This window comes from Gadus morhua, chromosome 9, assembly GCF_902167405.1.
Source record: "Gadus morhua chromosome 9, gadMor3.0, whole genome shotgun sequence".
NCBI lineage: Eukaryota > Metazoa > Chordata > Actinopteri > Gadiformes > Gadidae > Gadus > Gadus morhua.
This window is the reverse complement of record NC_044056.1, coordinates 25,498,787-25,514,928: the sequence shown is the minus strand read 5'-3', so window position 1 is coordinate 25,514,928 and position 16,142 is coordinate 25,498,787. Positions and strand designations below refer to the sequence as shown.

At 43.1% G+C, this 16,142-nt stretch overlaps 1 protein-coding gene across 2 annotated transcripts; it reads right to left on the bottom strand.

Annotated features, from left to right (window-relative positions):
- Window positions 1-356: 356 nt before the first annotated feature.
- On the bottom strand, window positions 357-15,002 carry armc10 (armadillo repeat containing 10). Of its 2 annotated transcripts, none has more exons than XM_030366309.1 (6): window positions 14,382-14,983; window positions 14,164-14,309; window positions 13,899-14,033; window positions 13,608-13,784; window positions 3,722-3,793; window positions 357-1,714 (listed from the first exon to the last, which is right to left on the bottom strand). In XM_030366309.1, the coding sequence occupies exons 1-6, from the start codon at window positions 14,647-14,649 to the stop codon at window positions 1,463-1,465; spliced, it is 1,050 nt and encodes a 349-aa protein (XP_030222169.1). In that variant the 5' UTR covers window positions 14,650-14,983; the 3' UTR covers window positions 357-1,462. The 2 variants fall into 2 exon arrangements, with proteins under 2 accessions (XP_030222169.1, XP_030222171.1); XM_030366311.1 differs by having other exon boundaries at window positions 1,438-1,714; window positions 14,164-14,306; window positions 14,382-15,002.
- Window positions 15,003-16,142: the final 1,140 nt, after the last annotated feature.

Genomic DNA, 16,142 nt, shown 5'->3' with positions numbered 1-16,142 from the left:
CAATTAAAGTGTAAATGAAGCCGGTTTCAGGTCAAATTCAAACACTGAAAAAAAGTTTTGGGCCAAAAGGTGGGAAGGAGGGCGGGGCATATTATTCCCATGGTTTACGACCCACAGCAACGTTTTGATGCTTTGTTAGTAGGCTACTGCCGTTGTGTGCGAACATTATCTGTTGTATGAAATGTATGTTATAGGTTCTATGAAATGCGCCACACACCATGGGGTTATTCAATGTGCCCGAAACGCTTACCCTGTCTTGGACGCGGACATCAGTAAGCGCTGCCTATACAGAGCTCAACACATCTACACCGCCTGCCTTCACACACTGGTTGGCAGAGGCAATCAAAAACATAGGATTTTACTGTGTTTAGTTTAATTGGTTTCAATCTGTAAACTCACCGCTAGGTTCCACATCATTAATTCTCCTTGAATTGTGTCGTCTTGTTTAAATGTCCCATAAATCGTCAGTTAATGCACGTCAAATGAAGACTGATTATAATTCGGGTCAAACTCCAAACATTTTACATCAGTAATGTATTGAGACATTCAAGCAGACAAAACAGGCATTTCTGTTAAGAGTTGGCCATCATAAAAAGTGTCACACTAAATAGCTCACTGGTTGATAGCTTTAGCCACATACATACATACTGTACATATACAGTACATACTGGGCTCTTATAGAATTACACATATTTCTCAGTGCGTCTGGTAAACCCTACGACGAATCTATAACTTGTTTGTAAAAACAAGGTTGAAAGGCTTATTATAGCAGTAATAAATGATTACATTACATTAGACAATTGCAGACCCAAGCTGCATCCATTTTGGTAAATACCCAAGACGTAACTTTCAGTAATATCAAGGCCATATGTTAGTAAATAATAGACGGATCAGTTTAGCTCCCTGGCCCTTTGTCGGGCTCTGTCTCTCTGGTTGTTATTTAGCCAATACACTAATTCATTAGAAATGGGCTTTGTTTTTTCTTTTAATATTATAGATAGCCAAAGTCATTGTATTCCAACAGCTGTAGCAGGTGTTGCAGCAGGACCTCGGCTTTACCGCTCACATTATTCATGTTTTGGGAGAACTCCAGACAACAATCGGAGTCACCGATTTGGCAGTGGCTTTGGATATTCTCATTAAATAATAAAAAAGAAACCTGCTGTTTAACAACATGTTGCAGACAGGAAGCACTTAGAAAAGAGGACTTGATGTGTGCAGATCAAGAGGTCTCTTTCACCGGTTCTCAACATGAGCAGAACAGGGAACTTTTAAATGGATGAGTTCTTCAAAATGGCCGCCCCGTTTTCCGTGGTTCTGCCAACTTCTGTGTCGGATGGAGACGAGTTACAGCCACACCAGGACTAAAGCCAAAAGGGGTTCCACGGTGGCCCCTGGCCTTCAGATGGCGGTGTTGGTCCCCTTGAGGCAGACTGTCACCAGCGAGTCTTCACACCGGGCCTCACAGGAGCACATGAGCCACATGTGCGCGGACATCCTGGTCGGGGTGGGAGAGCAGTTGGACCAGCCTGCTGTGCAGCGTGGAGGACGGGTCCAGCAGCACCCGGTACAGGCAGTCCTGCCGGCTGCGCAGCTCGGCCGCCACTGGGGAGGACGGCGTCCACGCCTTCAGGTTCCCTGCGAAGGCCAGAAGGCGCTGGAGCACCGCAGGGGCCGTCTGCAGGTCAAACAGCAGCACAACAGACGCGGGCACCTACAACCAAGAACCACCATCAGAATCACCTACAACCAAGAACCACCATCAACACCACCTACAACCAAGAACCACCATCAACACCACCTACAACCAAGAACCACCATCAGAATCACCTACAACCAAGAACCACCATCAACACCACCTACAACCAAGAACCAACATCAACACCACCTACAACCACCATCACCTGTAACCAAGAACCACCATCAACACCACCTACAACCAAGAACCACCATCACCTATAACCAAGAAACACCATCACCTACAACCAAGAACCACCATCACCTACAACCAAGAACCACCATCACAATCACCTACAACCAAGAACCACCATCAACACCACCTACAACCAAGAACCAACATCAACACCACCTACAACCAAGAGCCAACATCAACACCACCTACAACCAAGAACCACCATCAACACCACCTACAACCAAGAACCACCATCAACACCAGCTACAACCAAGAACCACAATCACCTGTAACCAAGAACCACCATCAACACCACCTACATCCAAGAACCACCATCACCTATAACCAAGAAACACCATCACCTACAACCAAGAACCACCATCAACACCACCTACAACCAAGAACCACCATCAACAACACCTCCAACCAAGAACCACCATCACCTACAACCAAGAACCACCATCAACACCTCCAATCAAGAACCACCATCAACAACACCTCCAACCAAGAACCACCATCAACAACACCTACAACCAAGAACCACCATCACCTACAACCAAGAACCACCATCAGAATCACCTACAACCAAGAACCACCAACACCACCTACAACCAAGAACCAACATCAACACCACCTACAACCAAGAACCACCATCACCTGTAACCAAGAACCACCACCACCTACAACCAAGAACCACCATCAACACCACCTACAACCAAGAACCACCATCACCTGTAACCAAGAACCACCATCAACACCACCTACAACCAAGAACCACCATCAACAATACCTACAACCAAGAACCACCATCACCTACAACCAAGAACCACCATCAACACCACCTACAACCAAGAACCAACATCAACACCACCTACAACCAAGAACCAACATCACCAATAACCAAGAAACACCATCACCTACAACCAAGAACCACCATCAACAACACCTACAACCAAGAACCAACATCAACACCACCTACAACCAAGAACCAACATCACCAATAACCAAGAAACACCATCACCTACAACCAAAAGCCACCATCAACAACACCTACAACCAAGAACCACCATCATCAACACCTACAACCAAGAACCACCATCAACAACCAAGAACTACCATCACCTACAACCAAGAACCACCATCATCAACACCTACAACCAAGAACCACCATCAACAACCAAGAACTACCATCACCTACAACCAAGAACCACCATCAACAACCAAGAACAACCATCAACAACCAAGAACCACCATCAACAACACCTACAACCAAGAACCACCATCACCTACAACCAAGAACCACCATCACCTACAACCAAGAACCACCATCAGAATCACCTACAACCAAGAACCACCATCACCTACTACCAAGAACCACAATCATCTACAACCAAGAACCACCATCAACAGCACCTACAACCAAGAAGCACCATCAACACCACCTACAACCAAGAACCACCATCAACACCACCTACAGCCAAGAACCACCATCAACAACCAAGAACCACCATCGCATCACCTACAACCAAGAACCACCATCAACACCACCTGCAACCAAGAACCACCATCAACAACACCTCTAACCAAGAACCACCAAAACCCCAGCCTCATAAACAACCTCCACCACATGGCATGATTAGTATTTAGTGATGATGGTAATAGAATAACTTGTAACATGTATTTTATGTACGATACAGGTGGCATCTAGAACATACATCAACACTGACCATAACAGTCTGGACAGGTCAGTACTGACCTTTATAGAGTTCAGAGTTTAACTAACAACAACCAGGAGAGTTTAATCCTTACCGTGGCCTGTACTATGTCGTCCATCATATCGGGATTTGACGACAAATTCACCAGGACCTTCAAAGTTTGAATCTGAAGAAAGGATATTTTCAGATGTTAACTTTGGGTCCCTATAAACGATAAAGGAATGCCTTATACCAGGGAGGGGGGCCACATGCCGCCCGCACCCTCACTTAGTGCGGCCCGCAGATCATTTTCCACGTAGTCATTGTAATTATACTGTTCATGGATAGAGGGCTCGGTTTTTCCATTGGTTCCAAACTAAGGGGAATGAGAGGGGAATTTCCTACGAGACTGCCAATTAATGTTAGCCTGGGTATATCCGTGCTGCCTTGCACGCGATTTCATTACGCGCTGCTAGGCAGCCTGGATTCCATGGATCCAATTTTCGCCTGAGATAAGGATGTCTTTGCCCTGCTACCAACAGGCTTTGAATGGCTATGAGCTACGTACAGACTCATATGATAGACCTTCGTAGCGCCCAATAAACGGCTCTGAGCAATCGTAAACCACGCCTCAAATACGAGAAAATGAATGAGTGGTTCCCAGACCTCATCAAAATGTAGATTGAGATGAGGTCTGGCGTTAGCCAGGCTAAATCAATATGTGTTGGTTCAATAAACATACAGACATACACTGTATATACAAATAGTTTGTTCTTTTTTACAACTGTTTTGTAGCTCCTCTCTAGAGATGACTCTCTAGCAGCAAGAGAGAGAGCAGACTTCTATCCAAATCGACAGCGTATACAGGCACTTAGTAACGCAGCAGGAGGAGGAGCTAGGTGTTTAGTAACGTAGGAGGAGCTAGGTGTTTAGTAATGTAGGAGGAGGAGGAGCTAGGTGTTTAGTACCAACAAGAAACAATGCAAAGGCGATCCTAGGCGATCGCCTAGAGCGGCAAATGCGTTGGGGGCGATTAATGAAATTTAATTACTGTAAACAAGCGAAATAAAACATGTTTTTCCAAACATGTTTCCAAATGGAACCGACAGGGGGGGGGGGGGGGGGGGGGGGGGGGGAACGAGGGATTATCTGTTAGTGCGGACTGAAACCCCCACTGAAGGTTGCAGGGCGACACCCCACCCCACCCCCTTGTCCACTCATTTGGAAACACGCCTAGGGCGCAAGTTCACGTAGAACCGGGCCTGCCCACATTGTCCCGAATTGTGCCGCACCAACGCAGTCTTTGTCCCACCTCTGGTAAATCAGGATCTGGTCACCCTAGTAGGAGGGGTAAGGGGTTTATCAATGTAGTAGGAGGGGTTAGGGGTTTATCAATGTAGTAGGAGGGGTTAGGGGTTTATCAATGTAGTAGGAGGTTAGGGGTTTATCAATGTAGTAGGAGGGGTTAGGGGTTTATCAATGTAGTAGGAGGGGTTAGGGGTTTATCAATGTAGTAGGAGGGGTTAGATGTTTAGTAATGTAGTAGGAGGGGTAAGGGGTTTATCAATGTAGGAGGAGGTTAGGGGTTTATCAATGTAGTAGGAGGGGTTAGGGGTTTATCAATGTAGTAGGAGGTTAGGGGTTTATCAATGTAGTAGGAGGGGTTAGGGGTTTATCAATGTAGTAGGAGGTTAGGGGTTTATCAATGTAGTAGGAGGGGTTAGGGGTTTATCAATGTAGTAGGAGGTTAGGGGTTTATCAATGTAGTAGGAGGGGTTAGGGGTTTATCAATGTAGTAGGAGGTTAGGGGTTTATCAATGTAGTAGGAGGTTAGGGGTTTATCAATGTAGTAGGAGGGGTTAGGGGTTTATCAATGTAGTAGGAGGGGAGGGGTTTATCAATGTAGTAGGAGGGGTTAGGGGTTTATCAATGTAGTAGGAGGGGTTAGGGGTTTATCAATGTAGTAGGAGGTTAGGGGTTTATCAATGTAGGAGGAGGGGTTAGGGGTTTATCAATGTAGTAGGAGGTTAGGGGTTTATCAATGTAGTAGGAGGTTAGGGGTTTATCAATGTAGTAGGAGGGGTTAGGGGTTTATCAATGTAGTAGGAGGTTAGGGGTTTATTAATGTAGTAGGAGGTTAGGGGTTTATCAATGTAGTAGGAGGTTAGGGGTTTATCAATGTAGTAGGAGGGGTTCGATGTTTAGTAATGTAGTAGGAGGGGTTAGGGGTTTATCAATGTAGTAGGAGGGGTTAGATGTTTAGTAATGTAGTAGGAGGGGTTAGGGGTTTATCAATGTAGTAGGAGGGGTTAGATGTTTAGTAATGTAGTAGGAGGGGTTAGGGGTTTAGCAATGTATCTATATCATCTACATTGATATAGATGATCTAGATGTTTAGTAATGTAGTAGGAGGGGTTAGGGGTTTATCAATGTAGTAGGAGGGGTTAGATGTTTAGTAATGTAGTAAGAGGGGTTAGGGGTTTATCAATGTAGGAGGGGTTAGATGTTTAGTAATGTAGTAGGAGGGGTTAGGGGTTTATCAATGTAGTAGGAGGGGTTAGGGGTTTATCAATGTAGTAGGAGGGGTTAGATGTTTAGTAATGTAGTAGGAGGGGTTAGGGGTTTATCAATGTAGTAGGAGGGGTTAGGGGTTTATCAATGTAGTAGGAGGGGTTAATCAATGTAGCAGGAGGGGTTAGGGGTTTAGTAATGTAGGAGGAGGGGTCAGCCTAGGTGTTTTGTGATGTAGGAGGAGAGGTTCTTTTAGATTAGATTCTAACTAATTAGCATATATTTTGCAAAGTATATTAGGGGTGTGCCAAATATCGATACTGCGACATATCGCGATATTTCGTCTTGCGGGACGTTATCGATATGCTGACGCCAAATATCGATATTTAAAGGTCCCACGACATGAAAATCTCACTTTATGAGGTTTTCTAACATAATTATGAGTTCCCCTAGCCTGCCTATGGTCCCCCAATTGCTAAAACTTGCGTTTGGTGTAAAACGAGCACTAGCTGTTCTGCTCGCCTTTGAAAAAACGGAGGCTCAAGTGCGCTGATTTGGAATGTCTGTATTCTTGACGTCATCAGGAATCTCAGCTCCTCCCCTTACTCTGCCTGGCCCGCCCAGAGACGTTGGCCCGCCAATGAGACTCGACCGTGCGAGCGCCACACGTGTGTGGGTTTGTGTGAATACACACACTGTAACGCAAGTGTTTCTTGTCGGTTCTTTGACGTGTCTTGTATTTCCACAACGAGACTGTTGTGGGGTTATGTTATCTCAGCCATGGTTGAGAAGGAATTGGGAGAAAGGAACTTTGGCTTTGACTGGCTGAAGTACATGAACTGCGTCATGCCGCCGGTTGCCGCGAGGCACCATCGCCCGGCAGCGGGCAGCCGGCAGCGCGCGGTTCAGTCGACTTCAGGTTGATGTGAAAGTGGAAGAACCAGAGACGTCGCAGAACCCGACAAAGTCGTTTGTGATTCATTATATCGTCTGGAGGCGCACACCGCTTTTGGCCGTGATAATATGTATTAAATGATATAGATTTCTATGCATTATATGATATTATTTAGATATAGAGCTCCAGGACTGTATCGCAAGTGTTGTATACTTCCTTGTTATTTGGATAACCGTTCTGTCGGACTCTCGTCTCTGGTATTTCTACAACGAGACTCGTATTGGGGGTTATCTCAGCCAAGGTTGAGAATGAATTGGGGGGAAGGAACTTTGGCTTTGACTCCCTCAAGAACATGAACCACGACATGGAGGAGAAAGGGATTGTTGGCGGCGAATGTCTCCAGCTTGAGACCCGCTGAGAGGGACCACCGCTGGAGGCGGAGGTGCCTAAGCGCTGCCCGGGAACAATCCCTTTCTCCTCCTTGTCGTGGTTCAGTCTACTTCACATTGATGAGGACGTTGAAGAACCAGGAACGTCGGAGAACCCAACGCGGTCGTTTGAGATTCATAATATCGGATCACACATCTTTTGGCGGTTATAATATATATTATATAGATATCTATGTAGGCTATATGATAATATTTTGATATAGAGCTCCAGGACTCCCGTGTGTTCTAGAATATTTACAGAACATGGCTAAAGGCTGTGTGCGCCTCGCCATTGCGATACATCCACTGTAAACAGAGCGAATGAAACTAAGCAATGAAATGTTTTCTGCATTTATTTTGTTTTCTAATTTTCTGTTACTTTGCATAAAATGTTTTTGTAATAAATTCTGAATTTCTTCAGTGACACAGATATCGTGATGTATCGTGGGTGAAATTTCTTGCAATATATAGATAATCGCAGAATCGCTGTATCGTGATCAGAGCCGGACAGTAACGGAGTACATTTACTTGAGTACAGTACTTAAGTACAATTTTGAGGGATCTGTACTTTACTCGAGTATCATTTTTTGGGAGTACTCATGACTTTACTAAAGTACATTCGAGAGGCAAATATTGTACTCTTTACTCCGTTACATTTCTATCCATAACCGTGAGTACCCGTTACTCCTTCTGAAAAATAAAAGGAGAAAAGAAAAATCACGGAAACCCTCAATTTGTTGTTTCCCTCTCAAACGTGATTCCCTCTCTAACTGATTAGGACAGCCTTCAGCCTATCAGCAATCACCTTCGCTTTCCGCCAAAGCCAACTCCATGGTCAGAATTAGATGAGAGACGATTGTTGATTTGATTGATAAAAAAACGGAGAAACTCACACATACATAGAATTGTTAGCTGAATAGCTGAAAAAGTAAGCTGAGCAATTGTTTTTATGTTCTTGCTTGAGTATACTGTTATACTGTATGCTATTGTGCTATTGCCATGGTAAAAAGATGAAAATTACTTGATTTTACTTTCAATTCCTTTTACATTCTCCAAGGTGTTAACATTTTTCATAACTCCATGTAGGACGTTTCTATACATAAATGTAAGCACTGTGGCAGTAGTAATGCAATATTTAGAAAACATACTCTTGTACTCTTCATACTCAAGTACTTTTAAAAACAAGTACTTTAGTACTTTTACTTAAGTAGACATCTGACTGTAGTACTTTTACTTGTACTTGAGTAAAATTTAGCAAGGGGTATCTGTACTTTTACTCAAGTAAGGAAGCTGTGTACTCTGTCCGCCTCTGATCGTGATATTATCGTTATCGTGGGTAAAATATCGTGATAGTATCGTATGGTACCTAGTGATACCCAGCCCTAAAGTATATATTATTTATTTTTCTTCAAGTTTGCTACCATTAATTAATTTATATTTTCAAAAGGTCCGTTTTTCCACATCCATCAACTCATTAAACTCACAATATGTATGTCCTGGTTTCCAATCCACTCATCTTCAGAACTTTGTCTACTTTAACCAAGTTAAATTTGCTCCTGTCCGGTTCCCGAGGATATTCCTAACATTTTATCTCTTGTGCCTAGAATCTCAAACCCTGTCAGTATTGTTTCCCGTCTGTTTTTGGAGACCCTGATATAGTTTGGAAATTACTTTTTATGCCCTCTTTATATGCTTTAATGAAAACATCAATAACTTCATTGCCTTCCTCAGATAATTCCGGTTTGATCTCCTTATCATAATAATCTCTCATTTGTAAAAATCTTTATTACCTAATTCAAAGGAGGCATCTCCCTCCATGTTGTACTTCTTAACAATTTTACACCACATATTCAATGTTTTTTAATGATTTATATTTTAATAATTTATATATTATATATAATATTTTCTATATCTTTCCATTTTCGCATGGTATAGAGGGCAGGATGCACACACTAAGAACCTCAATTGCGCTGCAAAAAAGTATTCCCTTAAATCAGGAGCCGATAATCCTCCCTCAACCTTGCTTAACTGCAGTGTTTTATATTTTACTCTTGGCCTCTTACCACCCAATATAAATCTGGATATCCATTTTTCCAAGGTTTTAAACTGTGTTTCTATTGTATGTGGAATAGATTGAAAGAGATATAACAAACTTGGCAACATATTCATTTTAATAACCTCAATTTGTGAGCCAAAGTCTATTGGGAAGGCTGATCATCTTCTGAAATCCTCTTGAACATTGGCATTAATTTGGTTGTAATGAATTTCAAATACTTTATCAAGTTTCTTTTCAATTACCACACCCAAATATTTAATTGTTTTGCCTTCCAATTAATCTTGTATTTTTCTCTTATTTTCGGAGCAGGGAAGAAGTGTGACGAAAGAATTTGAGTCTTCGCTACGTTCAATTTATATCCCGAGTACTGGCCAAATTCCTCTAAGATCGACATTAAAAGGCCCGATTTGCATCCGGCACAATTGACTTATCACTGGCGCATGTGTCGTTGCTAGTTTGCAACTGGCGCAGAGCGTTCTTTTCCCTCCTGCGCCACACGTCGGTAAATTAGGGAATGATCTTGCGCCCAAGGGGGCGTGTCGGTGAAAGGAGGAGGCGTGTTCTGGCGCAAACGTTCCCCGTTGCTATTTTGCAGTTTCAGAAACCACTTGCGCCACAAATCAGGAAATACCTGGTTTAAAGTCAGTGGCGCGTTGTTCAGATGCCATCTTAAGGGCAAATGCATAATGTTGCATGTGCACCTCACACATGCGCATACACTTTGCTTTTCTCATCTACCTAGCCACACATTCTTGGTAAATTATTTGGGAAAGAACAGCTGATACAGCGGTAATAAGTTGTACTTTTAAATCAATGCATCTGCAAACACCGTACAGCAAACACACATTTTCTTGACACAGACATCGTGTACATGCCCATAACTTTTAGGATTGATGAGTATTTGATCGTGAGAAAACATTGTCTTACCGCAAGTGAGTGTTAAAAAGAATGAATGAAGTGTGTGTATGTGTAAAATAATTAATGAATGCGGGTGCGCGTGTGCGCGTCCATCTGTTTAAACACACGCAAACTAACCACGTAACGCATAATACAGTCCATGGCAATGTATATTAACGGGGGGACACATGCATATTAGGAACACAAGTCGATAACGATAATGCATACAATACTAATAAGAAACAATGTTTATAATGTATTGCGTATATCATTAAATAGAACCACAGAGTCCTCAAATAAATTTTGGCAAAGGAAACTTAACACACATGATATGCGGTAAGCATATCATATGTGTGTTACGTTTTCTTAACACACATATGATATGCGGTAAGGATATCATATCATATGTGTGTTAAGTTTTCTTTGCCAAAATGTATTTGAGGACTCAGTATTTCTTAAGTTGTGGAAGAAAACCTTATTCCATGTGTGAATTAGGCCATAATATTTGGCCATAAACCAAGCCATTTAAAGTTTGAAATTCATGTGCATCTGTCTCATCGGAGACTGCAGACGAGTAATTTTTGCGCCGGTAAAACTAGCGACATCGCCATAGAACCGCCCACAAAGCTACTTGTGCCTGGCGCTTCTCACTTGCGTTTCAGACCATTAAAATAGGGCCCCAAGTTGGGAAATGATCTATCTGGGTCTGGAAGGAACACAATGACATCATCAGCGAATAATCCAATTATACGGACCTGCCCTCCTATTTGAATACCTTTCAAACCATTGCGCTGTCTGATCAATTATGACAGGGGCTCAACATAAAATGCGAACAGAGTGGGGCTAAGACAGCAACCTTGGCAAGTCCCTCGTTGTAGAGTAAACCTATCAGTTAAATTACCATTAATTGTAATCCTTGCTGTAGGCTCTTGGTATCGAGTCTTAGTGCACTGTATTGCCTGTACATACCTGGTACAAAAAAAAAATCAAATTAACATGGTCATAAGCCTTTTCTGCGTCAAGGCTGGCCAGCATTAATCTTTATCATGACGAGTGGCTTCAAAGATAACTATTAGCATACAGAAAATTCCTTGAATTATTTTCTGTCTGTGAACTATAAATAAAATGTCCTTCGATGCTGCTTTTCTGCTCGGTATAGTGATGTACTTATCGCAGTATAGATAGATACAATTGATAGGCAATATATTGACCTGTGTGATGGAGGAGCTGTTTGATGGAATGGTTTATGTTGGAAAATATACTTTTGCACAATTTAATGGCTTAAAAAAGAGGAAGCAATTAAGACATATATATCTATTTTTTTAATTATTGAAATTTAACAAGAAAAATGTATGTTGAAAAACACGATTTGGACAGCTAGGGGCCAACTGTGACGTAAATTTTAGAAAAGACGATTTTCAGCCTTCAAAAATAACCATTTATATGTACTGAGCACAGAATGGGTCCGGGTAAAGACGTTTTAAGGAATAAATGTATTTAATGCAAAAAATCACTAGAAAGATCAGATTCTCTGCCACTTCAATTTATTATCGTTAACCTTTGTTCAAACGTTTAACCAATCATCACACTTACATCACAATCACAATAATCTGAAAACAGAATTTCGATATCATTTATACTTTTTCCATTGCGGCCATCACAGAGCCTAAACAGCGTCAATATTGAACCTAGAAATACGATGTCAAGCTTAAACGATTTCTTGTTACACTTGCGCTAAAATGATTAATCGATTGGAAATATGATGGTTATATATCAGGCGTTTGTCTGTGAGGACCCCTGTTTAAACGGCTGGACGCTAGGGGCTTGCTACCTTTCCGGGTGTACTCCGGTAGAAGCTAAATACTAAAAACAATGCTTGCCTGTCCAATAGTAATTAGGGGCAAGGGAGCATCAGACCGTCACTCAAAGCTCTGCGCAAGTGGAGATTTGATTCATGATGTATTATGGTAAGTGGTGCAAAGGATCACGGGTAACCCGTACGGATCAACCTTCACGGTTCGGGACGCAAGTGATCCGCGGATCATGACACACCGAAAGGTTGACCATTGGTCCTGTCTCGGGTATTTGGCTCATTTCGAATCGCCCCTGCCTGCTTCAGAATGGCTGGCTTTGGGCTTTCACAATCCTTATAACAACCCTAAACATCCGTTTTCAGAAATGTGCAACTCACCGAGTGGTTAGCGGTGTTTGTCGATGTTCCTAATCAAGTATCGTAGCGAAAAACAGTATCTGTCGTGTTTTATTTGGCATTTTGTAAATCCCATTGAAACGACAACCGGACCGTAACCGGACATTGGCTGTTTATGTTTGGTTGTAGTCTTTACGCTCAGTTCTCTGTAACAACAGTAGGGCTAGAACCGAGCGAAAAGACTACAACCTGTCCCCCTTTCGTTTCCGGTCAACGAGCAATGATTCTTCAAACAGAAATCAATGGATTTACAAATTGCCAAATTATACACAACAGAAAATGTATTTCGCTACCATAATTGATGAAAAAAAAAAAAGACGAGGATGTCTGCATTGCCTGGGGAGAGCGTAGACTCTAAACGCTCCCCAGGCAATGCAGACATCCTGAATTTAAAGTTGTAAATCCAGGTCTGCTGTGCTTCCTTAGGACACAGGTTTTATTTTATTTGTATTTACTATCCATGTTAAAAAGAAGGAATAATGCCTCAGATTGCACTTTATTTAGTTTTTTATTTCATGTGGACAGAAGCAATTTTTTTAAATATTTACTATGCTTAAAGAAAGCAGGATTATTACCAAATTGTTCACTTTATTTGGCTTTTACCCATTTGAAGATTTTATTTAAAGTCACATTTGTTTTGTTATCTTTTGTGTTGTTGTTGATCCGAAAATGAACCAACCAGTGACTCAAAAACCGTGACACGATCCAAACCGTGAGTTTTGTGATCCGTTGTATGGTAAGCCGGTACGTCCGGCTTGCTCTAGTGAGAACGTGACGTTATTTCCTGGCTTGCAGCACTTAAAGCGTTCCCGATTCTCATTGGCTCGACAATTATTGTTAGCTACATTAGCCTCTTTAGAAAACCAGCTTCGAAAACAAATGCAACTTTACATTGTATTGCACGCACAGCAAGAACATGCAATACATGAATTGGTGACCGGAATAAAGTAGCAATGTAATCAAGGGTGTAAGTGTGGGATTATATATAATGAAGACGACACCAACCTGCAGGACCTGGCTGCTCACTACCAGCAGGGAGAGCAGCAGTCTGATGGAGTCCCTCAGCAGATGGTGGCAGACGTCCGCAGCAGAGAGGTTGGTGAGCAGCCTCAGGGCGGCCAGCTGAAGGTTAGAGTTCACCGGAGAAGTCTCTATCAGCTCCAGGACCTGGGGGATGTAGACCTGAATCAAAGAAACAAAATGGGTTACTGTTTGAACTTTGTATCAATGATCCCTAAAAGCGCGGTATCATGGCCAAAGCAAGGATAAATAGACCAAGTACCCAGAATGACATACCTTCAAAACGTCTTGGTTTTTGAGGTTCATGCTCAAATTATTCAAGGCATTCAGAGTCTGTACCCTGACGTCCGCTGCAGGGTCCGAGAGGTAGCGCGCTATGAGGGTGAGACCACCCAGCTCTCTCACAGCGTCCTGTGAAGGAGGGGGCGTGGTAGACATGCATCTTCAACAAGAATAGTGTAGACGTATGGTTTGGATTGCGTTAAAACCACAGAGTACAGAATGAGCCGACAGTGTTTAGGAAGGGATGTGCCGGCTGTACCTGGTTGGCGCTGAACGCAGCAGCGTTTCCTAAAGTCACTAAAACCCGACACCTGTCGGTCTGCTCGCTGCTTGTTTGAAGGCACCAAAGCAGCATTTTGATGTTTTCCGGTTTCAGGTTTCCAGGAGATTTCGAGTCGATCACTTCTGTTAAAAAAACAATGGAATGTGAGCTGTGGTGAAAACAGTTTATTTGCTTTTGAAGGATAGTCCTCTTACCTTGTACATCCCGGACCACTGCGCCTTTGGTCTGGACCACATCTAGTCCTGATAGTTTGGCCAACAGGCTCCCGGGCTGCACGGTCTCCTGGACCTGGCCCTGGACGCTGCACCCAGGGGGACGTCCACTTCCTCCACCTTTCTGCTTCCTCTGGAAAACTTCCCCAGTGACAAGTTTATAAATCCCGTACGAAGCTCCGGCTCCTGCGAGGACCCCGAGCAGCGCCTTCATGTGTCCGAGCCTCGAGACCCCGCCGCTGTCCACCATGTTGTCTTATGTTTGAACACCGCCGCTGTCCACCATGTTGTCGTATGTTTGAACCCCGCCGCTGTCCACCATGTTGTCTTATGTTTGAAGCCCGCATCTGTCTACCATGTTGTCTTATGTTTGAACCCCGCTGATGTGAACCATCTTGTCTTATGCTCGAACCCCGCTAGCCACTAGTAGCTATTTATGGCACCATGATGGTACAAATCAGCAATTATTAATTCGACCTCATATAACGATCATGTCATACGTGAATTAATAATATAAACCTACGGAAGCTCATGACTTTCGACATTTCAATTCACTCATGCTTCTGACGTCATCTGACGTGACTGTTCACGTGTTCTGATTCGTTGTTCAAGATTGCTGGCAGCGGCCGACCAAAGGTATCAAGGAGTTCCACCTAGGTTTCGGCCACACGGTGGCGCCCTTTCCCCTGTGACATATTCATAATGCCACTGGACATCAGACTGAAGCCTCGTCTCTTAACACTTGTTTATGAGCTATTCCCCACACAGAAAAGTCACTTTAAATTGGATTCCGTTTGAAAACAAAATTTCGAAGAACCTAAGACCCATTCTGACAACCATTGTGAGTAATATGCCTATGCCTATGATTAAAGGGGTCATATAGTTCAAGTTTAAAAGCTTTATGCTATTTCGTTTTTTCCCGACGAGAGACTCTTCGACAATGAGTCTCTCGTCATCCATGTTGCCGACCCTCTGAGACCCTTTGATTGATTGACTGCTGACCTGGTGCCACCTGTCATGACGTAATAATGTTGATGTGAAGTTACATGAGCTGAGTATTGTGTTTTATTTTGAAAATTGACCGGATGCTCTATGGCTTTTACTTTTCACTTCCTGCCCGGCTCGACCTGCTCTGTCGAAATTGACGCGGTTTAATAATTCATTGAATTTATTTAGCGCTTTTCTAGACACTCAAAGACGCCTACAGTGAAGGGGGGGGGGACCTCACTAACCACCACCAGTATGTAGCACCCATTTGGGTGATGCACGGCAGCCAATCGGCGCCAGAATGCTCACCACACACCAGCTTGAGTGTTTAGCAGTGGCTCGCGGCAAAAATAGAATTGGACGGAAAGATAGCGCCGCGGCGCGGCACGCCGCTCCTGGGACGCTTCTGAAACGTTCCTCATTCCTGTAACAAACAAACTGTAAACATTGGGCGCTCATATGACGTTAAGCATTTCCTGGCGCATAATGTGACGTTTCAGAACATAATACCCCGTTTCTCCCCGTTGACACGACAACACATAACCGGCGTTTTCAGGAATCTCCACTTTGGCCGGAGTTTTTAGAAATTATCGTTTTCTGTGACAAAAACAGCGTTTTCGTGTAAATGAGAGGCCAAACCGCGTGAAAATATCTGCGTTTTCCCTTTGTGTAAACGGGGCCTAAAACAGCCGACCACTTCAGTGAAAAAAACACAAAAGACCTCGCCACAGCACCAGCAAATCTTAAGCAATAAAT

What these genes read in the sequence shown, in the direction of transcription:
- armc10 (XM_030366309.1), bottom strand. Translation starts at nt 14,649, where the DNA reads ATGGTGGACAGCGGCGGGGTCTCGAGGCTCGGACACATGAAGGCGCTG. An exon ending in AGTGGTCCGGGATGTACAAG is followed by an intron (nt 14,310 to 14,381) that starts GTAAGAGGACTA and finishes TTTTTTTAACAG; the next exon opens with AAGTGATCGACTCGAAATCT. An exon ending in CTGCGTTCAGCGCCAACCAG is followed by an intron (nt 14,034 to 14,163) that starts GTACAGCCGGCA and finishes CCTCCTTCACAG; the next exon opens with GACGCTGTGAGAGAGCTGGG.